Genomic DNA, 12,541 nt, shown 5'->3' with positions numbered 1-12,541 from the left:
TTGGATGCAGCCCAGGACACAGTTGGCCTTCTGGGCTGCAAGCGCACATTGCTGGCTCATGTCCAGCTTGTCATCCACCAGTCCCCCCAAGTCCCTCTCCACAGGGCTGCTCTCCAACTATTCATCCCCCAGCCTGTGCTGATACTAGGGATTGCCCTGACTCAGGTGCAGCACCTTGCACTTGGCCTTGTGGAACTTCATGAGGTTCACATGGGCCCACTCTTCCAGCCTGTCCAGGTCCCTCTGGATGGCATCCCTTCCCTCAAGCGACTCAACTGCACCACTCAGCTTGGTGTCATCTGCAAACCTGCTGAGGGTGCACTCAATCCCACTGTCTACATCGTGATCCCTCCTCTCCTCTCTTCCTGCAGGAATTACCTTTCCCATTTATAAGGAGCTGGCTTCTGAAACCAAGCAAATAACAAGATCCTCTGCAGTTTCTTCTCAGGGCCTCCCGCTATCAAATACGGCAGTTGAAGCACGTATTTATGAGATTTCTGGTAAGGAGGAAAGACCAATGTCTGCAAAGGGTTCACTCAGGATTTGCCAGCCGGTTGCTGTCTGTCTGCAGCTGAACTGATCCAACCCCCCGCGCACCCAGCTCCCAACAGTCTCCTTCCCCGTCCCATGGTCCTGCCCTCTCCACAACCAGCTGCTCACAACCTCATGAAATGCCCGGCTTAAGGACAGTTGACCTTGATAGAATTCCTGGAGGAGGCCACAGCTGTTCCGAGCATGAGCTGCCCTGGATGGCGTTTTTCCACTGGACTGACCTGCCAGACCCTCATCCAGCACACTCCTGGCCCCTAGAAAAAGCCACTCTTCAAGTGAAACCCAAAGACCAGCTTCCTATGTGACCCAAGAACCAGCCTGCCTTGACTCACCTAGAAACATGCCCCGTTGCAAGCGGGACCTCACAACATCTAACTGTCACACAGGATCAGCATTTCAGGCACCCAAATCCAAAGCATCCCCAGCTTACAGCAGACTGAGAAGGGGCTAGGCAAATCCAAAGCATCCCCAGCTTACAGCAGCAGACTGAGAAGGGGCTAGAACCACTTTGAAGGTGGCAAGATCCTTTCACGCCTGCCACGTGCCTTGCCAGAGGTCGGCATTTTGAGATCTGCAGTTAAATCTAACCCCCAGCACAAAGCAGAGCACAGAATAATTAACACACCGGCGCCGCACGCACAGCCTCAGGAGGACCAGAAGAGCTTCCACTTCTGCTCGGGGAGGAACGAGGACCAGCCTTGCAGCGGAGCACAGAGGAAGAGACACCAGCACGGGCAAACCACAGGAGGTGGAAATCCACACAACTTCAGGACTTACCTCCACCCACTTCCCGTTGACTTCCATGAAGAGGACGCAGAAGGGGTCAGATTTGGAAGTGACATCCCTGTCCAGAAGGTTTTGGCCGCAGACGGACAACTCGACTTTGCAGACACAGTACTGGGAGCCAACAGGCCCCGCCGGCGTGGGAGTCACGGTGTACGCCATGGACTCCAGCGGCAGCAGCTCCAGGCAGTCTGTGGGACACGAGAACGGAGAGAAACCTCAGTGCAAGCAGAAAGGCAGAAAACGTTCTGTCGGCGACGGTGGGTTGGGCCCAGACATCCAGAGCCTCATGCTCTGCGTTACACTCAATAAGTTATGAGGCTTTCCTGGCTCCAAAGCATCTGTCCTGCCCGGTCACCATCCCCACGTGGCCACCACACCAGGCAGACATCCTGAGTGGGAGCCCACCAGAGCATCTACAACCTGCCTTGGTTTTGCTCCATAAATAGGAGATTTTCAAGGAAAGGTGACATCTTCTGCTTACCCCCCAAGGAAAGGAGGGGGGGGGTCCCCCCAACCTCTTCTTCCAGCATGTTGGGTTTTTTTTGTGGGGAGGAACTATAATTCCACACCATCTTTCAGCACAAAAACTGGTCATCATCTGGCTGGTCCCAAGCCATGGACCATGGACCTAAGCTACGAGGGCCAAACTTGAGCTCTGCCCCCCAAATCGTCACAGGGAAAGGGGTGAGACCGTGAGGATGAGTGGGGTGGAGGGCAGCTCCAGCCCCGGTTCAGCCCTGTCTCCACCCAACTCACCAGGCCAGCAGAAAGCAGTGGCTCTGGCAGCAATTAAAAAGCAGCATTAGTTGGTTCACAGGAGAGCAAGGCGAATGTGACAACCGCTGCATGACCTGGTGTACGGGATGATTTACAGGGCCCTGATAAAAAACCCTTTGTTAGAAGAACAGCCTACCAAAAGTCCACTACCAAAGCTGTTTTGCAGAGATAAATGTGTTTTATACCATTATTAGTGCAAAACCCCATCCCACATGGCAGTTTTGCCTTCTGATGTGCAGTTTACTCAGCACAAACCATCAAAGGTCTTCAATAGAGAAGAGGAAAAGGGGGAAAAAAGAGAAGAAAAAGCATTTTCAGATTAAGTTATACTAATAAACCTTTGCGGCTGGGGTGGCTATTGGAGAGAGCGCTCTTTTCAGCAGCTGCTTCAATACCTTTCGCCATAGCCCTCTTTTTCAAGAGCGGCTCCTGGCTCATCCAATTTATCTGAAAATCCCAAACATCACCTTCCCCCACCTTGATAAGCCATCTGCTGCTATTTGGCATTGAAACCCCAGTTAATATTATTTATTCGTTTTGCCCGGGCACGAGTATTTACAAGCGCTTGTGGTGCTGGGAGCTGTGCTGCTGCTCCCTTTCCTTGCAGCTCAACCTCCAATGGGATGGGGATGGGGGACAGGGATGGGGTGATCCCAGCCCCTACATGGCTATGGGAGAGCGAGCTCCGGGCTGACCGCTCAGCCCCAGCTGTGATGAATACTGAGTGGAAAACAGCTCCCGCTTCCAAGGCTCTGAGCCCTCCCCTCCTACATGCCAAGATCTCTGCCTGGCACTACGTCACCCGAAACAAGCCTGATTTTAACCCCCAACAGTAAATGCAAGCTCTTCACCACAGCCTGCTGCTCAGGGCAAGAGCAGTGCAATCATTTCAGCTCCGTAGGAACCCAGAAACACCTTCAGAAGAAGAAAATCCCCATCCTTGGCTGCACGCACACGTGTACATCACTAAACCAGCACCCACATCCCTTCCCTGACCGCGGTTTCCCCTCTCCTAGACCAAGCACATCTCATGCCGTCGCTCCCCGTTCGCAGCAGCGTGACGCCAAATCAGCAGCACGTGTGGGCAATGGTCCATCTACCGCGGCTTCAAGGAGAAACACATGCAGAAGCAAAAGTCCTCCCGGCTCATCCACTGTGAAGCCCCTGTGGCCGCTGGGGCGATGGCTCCGAAACGCCCGTCCCCGCCAGAGCTGCCTCTGCTCCTCCCAAGCCCACATTGCCAGTTGCAGCTAAAACAAAGATTTTATTTATTTTTTTTTTCTTTAATGCACAGATCATGCAATTGATGTCTTAAAATAGCCGGGCCTGTTCTATTTATGCTGCTGTCTGTCTGCCGCTCCCTCCGAAAAGCAAACACAGGGCAGCTGTGCTGGCATGGACCTGGTCCTGCCGGAGCAGGGAGATCTGGGCTGGGTTTTTCCATCTCCCCTTCCCCCAAATCTCGGCACCGTCTCACAAAAAGCAGAGGCAGCGAATGACTCAGTGGAAAAAGCTTTTTCCCAGGGCTTGGCAGGCACCAAAACATCCTCTCGGCACACTGCGCATCGCCTGCACTCCAGCCCCTGCGCTCAGCCTGCCGTGCTCCCAGGGGAGCGCACAGTCAAAACGGGCATGGGGAAGAGGAGAGGCGGCCAGCGCTGGCTGGAGCCAGCTGAGGGCAGAGACCTGGTGGGACTCGTGTCCCCTGCCTGGGCACACTCCCCACCCAGGCACCCAAAATCAGGGACTGGGACAGTGACTTCTCCCCCAGGTGCCAACCTGGAGAGCTTGATGCCATCCATGGGTGACAAGCACAAAATCCTGCAGTTGCCCCTTCCCCAAGAAGGCAAAAGGCAGCGGGAAGATGCCGCCACCCCTTTCACCACCGTCCCAGTAAAGATGATGTTTCCACCGAGGAGCTGCTGGTCCAGCCAGCCCGCCAGGGATGGAGATGCCAAAGAGATGGGCAGCTTTCCCGAATCACGGCTCGGGCTACTCCTTCCCCCCAGCTCCAGTCCTGGTATAAAACCCTGAGGAGCGTAACTGTCCTGATTCAGCCAAAAAGTAATTAGTTTAAATGAAAAAGTCATTTTCCCAGCCAGGTTGGCTGCCAAACAACCCCACGGAAAGGGTAACACTCAGAGAGGTGGCAGGGGCAGAAGGTGGTGATGCCACCAGGGCACGGCCGTGTCCGTAGGTGCCACCATTGCTCATCCATGCACACCATCCTGCCCCGGGAAACGGCCCCGGGAGGCACCTCCTCCCCGCCGGAGAGCCGCAGCCACCTCTCCTCCCGCTGCGCCGGGGTGGATCCAGCACCTTCCCTGGGGTCAGGCACGGGTTTGGCCCCTGCAGCCTCGGCAGCAGCCACGGGTGCCCCTGCCTCACGGGCTTCCCATCTGAGGCACCACCAGCGAGCCGGCGGCACTTCAACCCCCCAGCAAATGCTTTAAATTTGGGGGGGGATTTGAGCTGGCACCGAAAGAGCTGGCTTGCCATCATCTGTATTCCAGTCTCTCCTCCTTTTTTGTTCTCCTCTCCCCGCATTCGCCGCCCTGAACGAAGTCCTGCGACTCGCTCGGCATCTGCGGCCAAATATTCTCCTGACGTACAATCCCAGCTGCTGGCTCCATGCCGATCACGCGGACACGTGGTCTCCTGCCGAAACACGGCCAGGGTACCGATGAGAGGGCTTGGGACAAGCATGAAGGTCCAGTTGCCCCATGGTCCCGTCTGCCATTGGCCACAGCAGATGCCTGAAGAGGAGTCACAAGAGCAGGACCAGGGTGGAGGGACATGGTCCCCAAATCCTTTCTGGGCTCCAGCTTCCCAGACCTCCTGAGCCGGACACATCTTTGCGCTTCGTAACCTTCAAGTGGTTTTTCCTGCATGACTTGGTCACCTCCGCTTGGACCTCCGTGTCCACAGCGTCCTGCAGCAAGGGGTTTCGCTGGCTGGGGGCATGCACAAGCCCTGGGGCCACCCAGAATATCTGAGGTGAACATCTGGGAGCCCCAGAGCAATACACACAGATGTTCTCCTCCTGCTCCTCCTTCTCCTCCTCCTCCTCACCCCATGGCCCCCTCAGTCTCTACAGTAGATCCCCAAAGCACAGTGTAGAAGGGCTGGCTGGAAGCCCTGGGATCTTTTCATCCTCTCTTATCTGAAAGAGGAGGAGGGGAAGGCGTTATCTGTTTTGCAAACTAACTTCTGCCCTGGGAGGTTCCCTTCCCTCTGCAGAAGAGAAGCCCCACGAGAAGCAGTCGCTCGGGCCACACTAAGGCCCCATTTTAAGCATTTACAGGAAAAAAAAGAGAGGAAAAAAATAAGCCATGCCACTGTGCTTTAACCAAAACATTTTGGGGGCTTTTTTAAATATTAATAGTGTCGTCAAACTTCAGTGATCGCTTCTCCTTAAAGAAATCAGATTTATTTTCTCAGGGAATACCAGGCATATTTGAAACAGCCCCAGAAGTACCAGTATCCACCAGTGACTGGTGCAAAGTCCCTCTGGGTCCCCCTCGGGGATGTCCCTTCCCTTCTTTGGGACGATCCGTGATTTCTGTAATACCCCACAGAAGTCACCCATGACTCAGTTTACCCACTCGGGCTGCCCTGCTACAGCCTACTGCAATTGTAGAAGCAAATTCCCTTTCTGGAAGGGGAAAATGAGAGGAAAGACCATCAAGCAGGTAAATCTGGGTTCCTATGAAGCACATATCCGAGCTTACAGGCAGCGGAGACACAGCGGGAGAGCAGCAGTACCCGAGGGAGGGTGAAGAGCACGTGAAAATGGGTTGTCAGAAGATTGAAGCAAAGGAGAGGAGCGGGAGGACACAGAAAACGGTTGCCCAGAGCAGCAGAAAAGCTGAAACACAGCACACACAGAGCCAGAGAGGCCAGGAAAAGCCGGGATGTGCCGGGATGGATGCCCAACGCAGCTCCCCACGCCGTCAAAACCCACACCGGCCGCTTTCCTTCCTCCTGTCAACAGATACAGTCATTTCCAGAATTATTTTGCAAAGCAAAAATGTTTGCCTCTCAGTCTCGCCTAGGCAACACGGTGGATTCACCAGCCTGCACCTGGTCTTAATAACAGCCTCGTTACCTTCTGAATGCGCGTGCAATTAGTCATGTACACAGCACCGTGCTGCCGGTGCCCTCACCAGCAAATGCCTCTGCTGCGGGCGAGCAGGCTGGGGGAGGCAGAAAGGGGATGTTTGCACGTGAAAACTCCCTGCAACGATGTACCTTGGGTACCCGCTACCATCAGAGGAGCTTCAGCTCTCCTGCGAGGCAGGGAAAGGCTGAAAACTGCCTCCGAGCATCCCAGTGCGGGCAGCACAGCTGGGACTGAGCTCACCTTCTCCCAGATTTCTGGAGACCCGGCACAGGGGGATGCCCAGGCTGAGCTCTGGTTTCCAGGCTGGCACGCTGTGAGCGAGTCCCATAGTCCTGCCCGACGGAAGGAGCCAAGGGGACTGTACTGAGATATTTTGGGGGCCCGATACAGCGGGAAGAAGGGTTTCAGGACAACATAATTAAGTAATTTCCCTGCGAACCCTTCCTGATGCAAACTGTGCCTAATGATGCTTCAACGGGTAATGCTGCTCCGACAGCTGGTTTTCTCGCACTGGAGCTGTGAAATCCCATCCCAAGCAAGGCATGACAACGGCTAGTGGCCACCTCGGTGCGACAGCGGCTGCTTCTTCATTTCGTGCCCAGGCAATAGTCACCCACAACGCTCAGCTCCTCTCAGACCTCTGCTGTCCCCAGAAAAGCCCCCAAACCTTGGCACGGTTTGGTGCCGGTGTAGGCAGCGCCCTCCTTGCCAAAATCCCAAACGGCTGCGCCGACCGGTACGCCAGCAGCACCCAGGCAAGCTTCTCCGGTGGGTGATGATCAGCAGAGCTGTGCAAAGTCACTTGGGGTGTCCTGGGAGTCACAAATCGCAGGAAAACGCCGAGGCAAAGCCCGCAGCACCAGAGCTGGCTCCCCCAAACTGGCTCCACGTCTCAGCCCCTCCAGAAAGGTTGTAACCCCGTTTCCCAGCCAGCAAGAGAAGATGCTGCACAAAGAGGGCTGCCGTGCCCAGCTGTGTCAGAGACCACGACCTCTCAGCCACGCACCGGGACATGCAAGGGAGTTTTCCCGAGTCCTACAGGGAACAGGAATAAAAGCCCAAGGGAGAAACTGAGGCAGAAAGGGAGGATGAGCCAGAGTCCCAGAGCAAGGCCCCGAACACAAGTCCATCCCAGCGGCGCTTCTTGCATTCAGGCATTTTCAAGGGAAAGAGGTCTTTGGTGGGTTGAAATGTCCCATCATCCACCATCTCGCTGCGGTCTCTGCTTTGCTTTAATATGGTACAATGCCATTTGGCGATAGCTAAATGAATTTATCACGGCGGAGAGAGTGAAAGGCAGCTTTAATGGTCTGGGAAAGGGTTCAGACACCTGTTTTGTGGTTGGATAGCTCTAAAACAATTTGAATTTGAATGGTCAGCTTTGGCAGGTACCGGGTATGCAAGGAGCTGGGGCAGTCTAGCGGGGAGTAACCCAGCATCCCCAAAACCCCTTCTAAAGGCACGTGGTGAAAGCGAGAAGCATAGGGCGGCTGCCACCCAGGCCCCCGGCGTAGCACACGCACCCAGCCCTCGCCCAGCCGGCAGCACCACCAACTCCTTGGGGACCCCAGGGGGGCTGAATCATGCTTCTTAGCAAGATCAGGGCTGGCCAAGAAAGCGGGACTGATCCTGCTCCCTCACCTGACCCAGGCAGCCCCATCCTCCCATGTACCTGCCCCGGAGGGCATCGCTCGGCAAAGGGCAGCCCATACCTGTTCCGTGCCCCTGATGCTCAGATGTCCGTCAAAGAGCAGGTCCCACCCCGGGAAGATCTTCCCAAACCACAGTCCGTCTCATGGGGTGTATCAGGGCCAAGGGACGGGGAAAGTCCCTCCGTCACCAGCACTGCAGAGCTGCCATCACCAGCCAAGGAACAGCCCCGGCCCTTCTTTTGCTCCCTGGTGCAAGTAAATCCATCCAGGCTACTCCAGGCACTGGGGACAAGTGACACGGCAGATCCTGAGGACGGGGCAGGCGGGTGCCAGTAGGGCCGGACACGTGGCCACTCGCCCACCACCGAGCCAACGCGGCAGGGCGGGCAGGCAGCCGGTGCAGTGCACGGGGTTGGAGAAAAGCATTTGGTCACCCAGGCTGCCAGCGGCGAGGATGAGCCCATCCCGCCGCATCCAGCAGCATCTCTCCGGGGCTGGTTGAGCTGCAACTTGCAGCACCCCCATAACGACACCATTAGAGGGATCCGGGATTCGGGGCCAGACAGACAACATAACTGCAAAATGCCCCTCCGAAACAGAAACCGGGAAGCTCTGGGGACTGTAACACCATCACGCTTCTATTGGCACGTGAAACCTTTTGTTTAAGCCCAGGCGTTCACCAAGACCCCACACCAATTTCCAAGGACTGCTTTGAATCAGCCCAAAGCTACGTTCCCATTACGCTCCCACCTCAAACCATTGCTCAGCCCTGGGAGGGATGGAGACGAGCAGGCCAGGCACCGCCTGTAGCACCCAGGATGGATGGGGCTGGGGCGGTGAAGGAGAAGAGAAGGGAGGGAGCCAGGATTTGCTGCAGGACTGGGCAGAGAGTGGGACGGGCAATGCAGGTCCCAGCTGAAAAACGAGGCAGAAAAAAACCCAGCTCCCTTCGGTAGTCCCCAGAGAGAGACTGGCGTCTTCAGGGGGTACCTGTACGCCGTGCGGGGTCTCAAACGGGCTGCAGCATCCTCTCCCCCAGCTCCCAGGGAACCCGTGGCAATTAGCCCTTGTGGCAATTAGGTGGCTGGAGTTAGGTCAGGCTGATCCCATCACCCCAGGCCCAGCACGGGGCAGGCAGGGATTGTGCCGGGATCCCACCCTGACCGTGCAGGGAGAGTTTCACCCAGCGGGAGATCCGTCTCCAGAGAGCAACCAGAGGGATAACAGGGACACGACCCACTAAGCCACATCCAAGCATCGATAAATCTGGGGTCATAACTTTGAAGAAAGAAGCACCTCCCATGCAGAAGGACCTGCCCATGGGGATGCTCGTTGCTCCTTCTGCAGCCTTGGGTCACGCACCTCTGACTCGCGGATTTGGGAGCCCCATCCAGCTTCTTCAGCTGGATGCAGGGGGAAAGATCACTGCCTCCCTGCCCGGGATGAGTGATGGGTGAAAGGGAATCTGCAGAAGCCATAAAACCTCCTGGGGACCTCCCAGCGGTCCCTGTCCCAGGGACCCCCCGGGTGAAGCTGCCTTTGCTCCCTGCTCGGGGGCAGAGGGGAGGTTGCAGCCCTGCCTCCAGGCACCCCGTCAGGCAGCCGGCTGGCTCGCAAGGAGCTACGTGGTGCGAGGAGAGGAGCTGTGACACAGCCTGTCCCACCCGTGGGTGCCACTGCCGGATGGCCCAGGCCCCTTTAGAAGCCCAGTCCTGGCTGGGTGCTCAGCCGTGACAGCCTGCTCAGCCCGGCAGCCAGCAGGCAGGGGCCACCGGGCAGGCAGGAGCCACCGAGGGGGTGCGGGCACGTGCCAGGCCACGGGATGGGATCATCCCCTGCCCAACTGCCATTTCCCAGGGCATCCCGTGGGACGCAAGGGGACACCACTCCATCCGTACGAATGTGCCGGGGCATTGGCTTCCCCGGTGCCCTGCAGAGTCGGGACACTGACAGGTACCGTAACAGCATAATATATAACACCGTAATACCAGTGTAATCACATTAACAGGTCCGGCACATAAGACCCTCAAGGGAAAGAGGATTAGAAGACATCATTATTTACGGTCCATCACGCTGGCAGAGCTCCTCTGCTGCTCATGCATCACTAACAAGGGCACTCAGCACTTGCAAAGACCTTGCAGGCTCCGGGTTGGTCTGCAGGCACCGCGGCCCCAACTTCGGCTGTGGCACGCAGCCATCCCGCCAGAGCCGGAGAGGACGGGGCCATCCTGTTTTCTGCTTTCTACAGACCTCCTCCTTGGGCAAAGCCCCTCGCTGCTCTGTGCTGTTTCCCGTCTCCCCCGCCCGAGGGTCCAACCCAAGGCTGACCACCATCTGTTGGGATTTAGGACTGCGAAGAGGACTGTCAGCAGCCAGAACTAGGGAAGATGGCCTGAAGAAGCCGGGTGGATGGGAGTAATGATCCTCCCGCCCGGACCGGTGAGCGCGGTGCCCTCCCTGTGCTGCCTGTGAAGCACAGGGCTCGTCAGCACCATCCACTGCTCGTCTCATTTTGAAAACATCATCACCTGAAAAGCCACTCCAAAGCACTTCCCCTGCCCAGTCCAGAGCTGAGGCAGCCGCCGCAGATGTCAAGCACAAATTCACCACCTCCAGCTGCCTCTGCCATCCCCACCTGTGGCAAAGCAGCTGCTGGATTCCGGGAGAGAGCGGCGCCAGCGAAGAAACCAGCTCATGATGAAGGACCCAGCTTCATGATGAAGAAACCAGCTCATGATGAAGCTCAGGATGGGAGCAAGACTCCTCCACACAGTCCCATCCTGCCCTGCATCCCCCCCTCCTACCGAAGCCCCGCTCCCCGTACCGCCACACAGCCCTGATGATGTCTCCAAGGGTTCCCCCCGCATCCCCCCACGGCACCACCCAAACCTGCTACCCTGGCTGCTTCCCCCAGCAGAAACTGGAGGGACCTGGGGCCGCTCTGCCCCGACCAGCCGCCCTGTAGCTAAGGGGAGCTGCCGTCCCCCGGGAGGGCGCTGGGAAAGGCAAGAGCCTCTGCAGTGGTCCCGTACGTGTGCCAGCATCCCTCTGGGGTGGAGGCCGGTCCCTCCCGCAACTGTAGGGACACGGCCGCTGCCCAGTCACTGCTGCAGGACCAGAGGATGGGACCCACGTCCTCACAGAGGGGCTCACACCCGCAGAGACACCGAAACTGGAGATCTCAGTAAGCCAGGGATGCACGAGTAAAACCAAACACCTTTGCATGCTCCCAGTGTGCAGGCAGCCTCAGATACCAGCTGGCTGGCACCGAGCCGGCGCCCTCGGGCAGAGCCTGCCCTGGCACCAGGGGAGCAAAGGGAACAGCATTCGTTCTCCAACCCCCTCCAGATGAAGTCTTAAAATGTCATTACACTGTCCGCAAAGTATCTAAAACCACTTACCAGCAAGAAATCACAAGCCCTGAAGAGCAGCAGAGCCGAGTGCTCCGGAGAGGGCAGGGCCCTCGGGCTCCCAGCGGCAAAGGTGTTTCCGTAATTCTCCCTCGGCGGAAAGCAAAGGGCTCCAGCCTGGCAAACAAAAGCAAAACTCGCTCCTCCACACCCAGTGGTGACGTGCGGAGGGAGGCAGCACCATTGCTGACAGGGGTCTGGAGGAGCTGCAGGGACGGAACACGTAAAAAGTATTTCCTCTAAACCCGAGAGAAAAAAGACAGGCTCTGATGGCTGCTACCAGACAACTGCACCACGGGTGCCTCTGCAGGAGGCAGAGCCCAGCCTTGCTGCATGCCCTGTGATTGCTGCATACCCCGTGCCTGCTGCATGCCCCGCGGATTGCTGCATGCCCTGCGCTCACTGCATGCCCTGTACTCGCTGTATGCCCTGTGCTCGCTGCATGCCCCACAATTGCTGCATGCCCTGTGCTCGCTGCAAGCCCTGTGCTTGCTGCACGTCCTGTGCCCGCTGCACGTCCTGCACCCACTGCACGTCCTGCGCCCACGGCATGCCCTGCTCGCAAATCCGTGTGCGGTTTCCGGAGTGGAGGCAGCTCTGGGCTTGTTGCTCAGAAGAAAGGGCAAGTGAGGGGCAGGGCAAGACGAGAGTGTAGCGGTGTCCTCCGTTAAGGACGCGCAGCGATGGCCAAGCCGCACAGACTGACCCCATTCCAGTCTCCGCTGGCAAGCGCATATTTGGCTTAGATATGCTGAGAAGATTGCACGTTTTCGCTTGACTACAGGCTTCCTCTGGGGCTCAATTTAGGGAAATCTGTGATTTAGGGCAGAAAACATCGTGACGTCGCTGTGAATCCTGGAGATCGCATCAAACCCTGTACACAACTGCCCTACAAAGCAGACCCAAGGAAAAGGTTTACGCGCCAGCTCTGCGCCCGCTGCGTTCACACGCTGCCAGGTGCCGGGGCAGCCACTTCCCTTCGCCAGGCCAGAGCAGAAAATGACGTTGCCCGTTGGCCGCGGGCAAGCGGGATGCTGGGTCCTGCAGGCAGCAGCACCGCCGCGGGCAGCCCGGCGCAGGCAGCGCCCGCGGGAGGCTCCGTCCAAGAGAGGCAAATGCCAAACATGAATCTCTTACCTCCCCGTGGCAGCGACGCTCATGTCGGACACGTGGTCCGGGTGGGACAAACAAGCAAACCAGGAGATGCAGGGAGGGAGGACAAGGCACTCTCAGGATTTTGG

The 12,541-nt window shown here is 57.3% G+C and overlaps 1 protein-coding gene across 1 annotated transcript in view; it reads right to left on the bottom strand.

The window, feature by feature from the left end:
- The window catches only part of CPNE2 (copine 2), a 53,125-nt gene extending 41,784 nt beyond the window's left edge, over positions 1–11,341 (bottom strand). The window contains exons 1-2 of the mRNA XM_009290749.1: positions 11,292–11,341; positions 1,330–1,526 (exon numbers count right to left, since the gene is read on the bottom strand). Coding sequence (XP_009289024.1) covers positions 1,330–1,497 — 168 coding nt within the window. The 5' untranslated portion in view covers positions 1,498–1,526; positions 11,292–11,341. The remainder of the gene's footprint in view (positions 1–1,329; positions 1,527–11,291) is intronic.
- Positions 11,342–12,541: the final 1,200 nt, after the last annotated feature.

This window comes from Aptenodytes forsteri, unplaced genomic scaffold (assembly GCF_000699145.1).
Source record: "Aptenodytes forsteri isolate BGI_AS27 unplaced genomic scaffold, ASM69914v1 Scaffold14, whole genome shotgun sequence".
NCBI classification, from domain to species: Eukaryota; Metazoa; Chordata; class Aves; order Sphenisciformes; family Spheniscidae; genus Aptenodytes; species Aptenodytes forsteri.
Note: the sequence above shows the minus strand (reverse complement) of the source record. Positions and strands in the feature narration are given on the sequence as shown.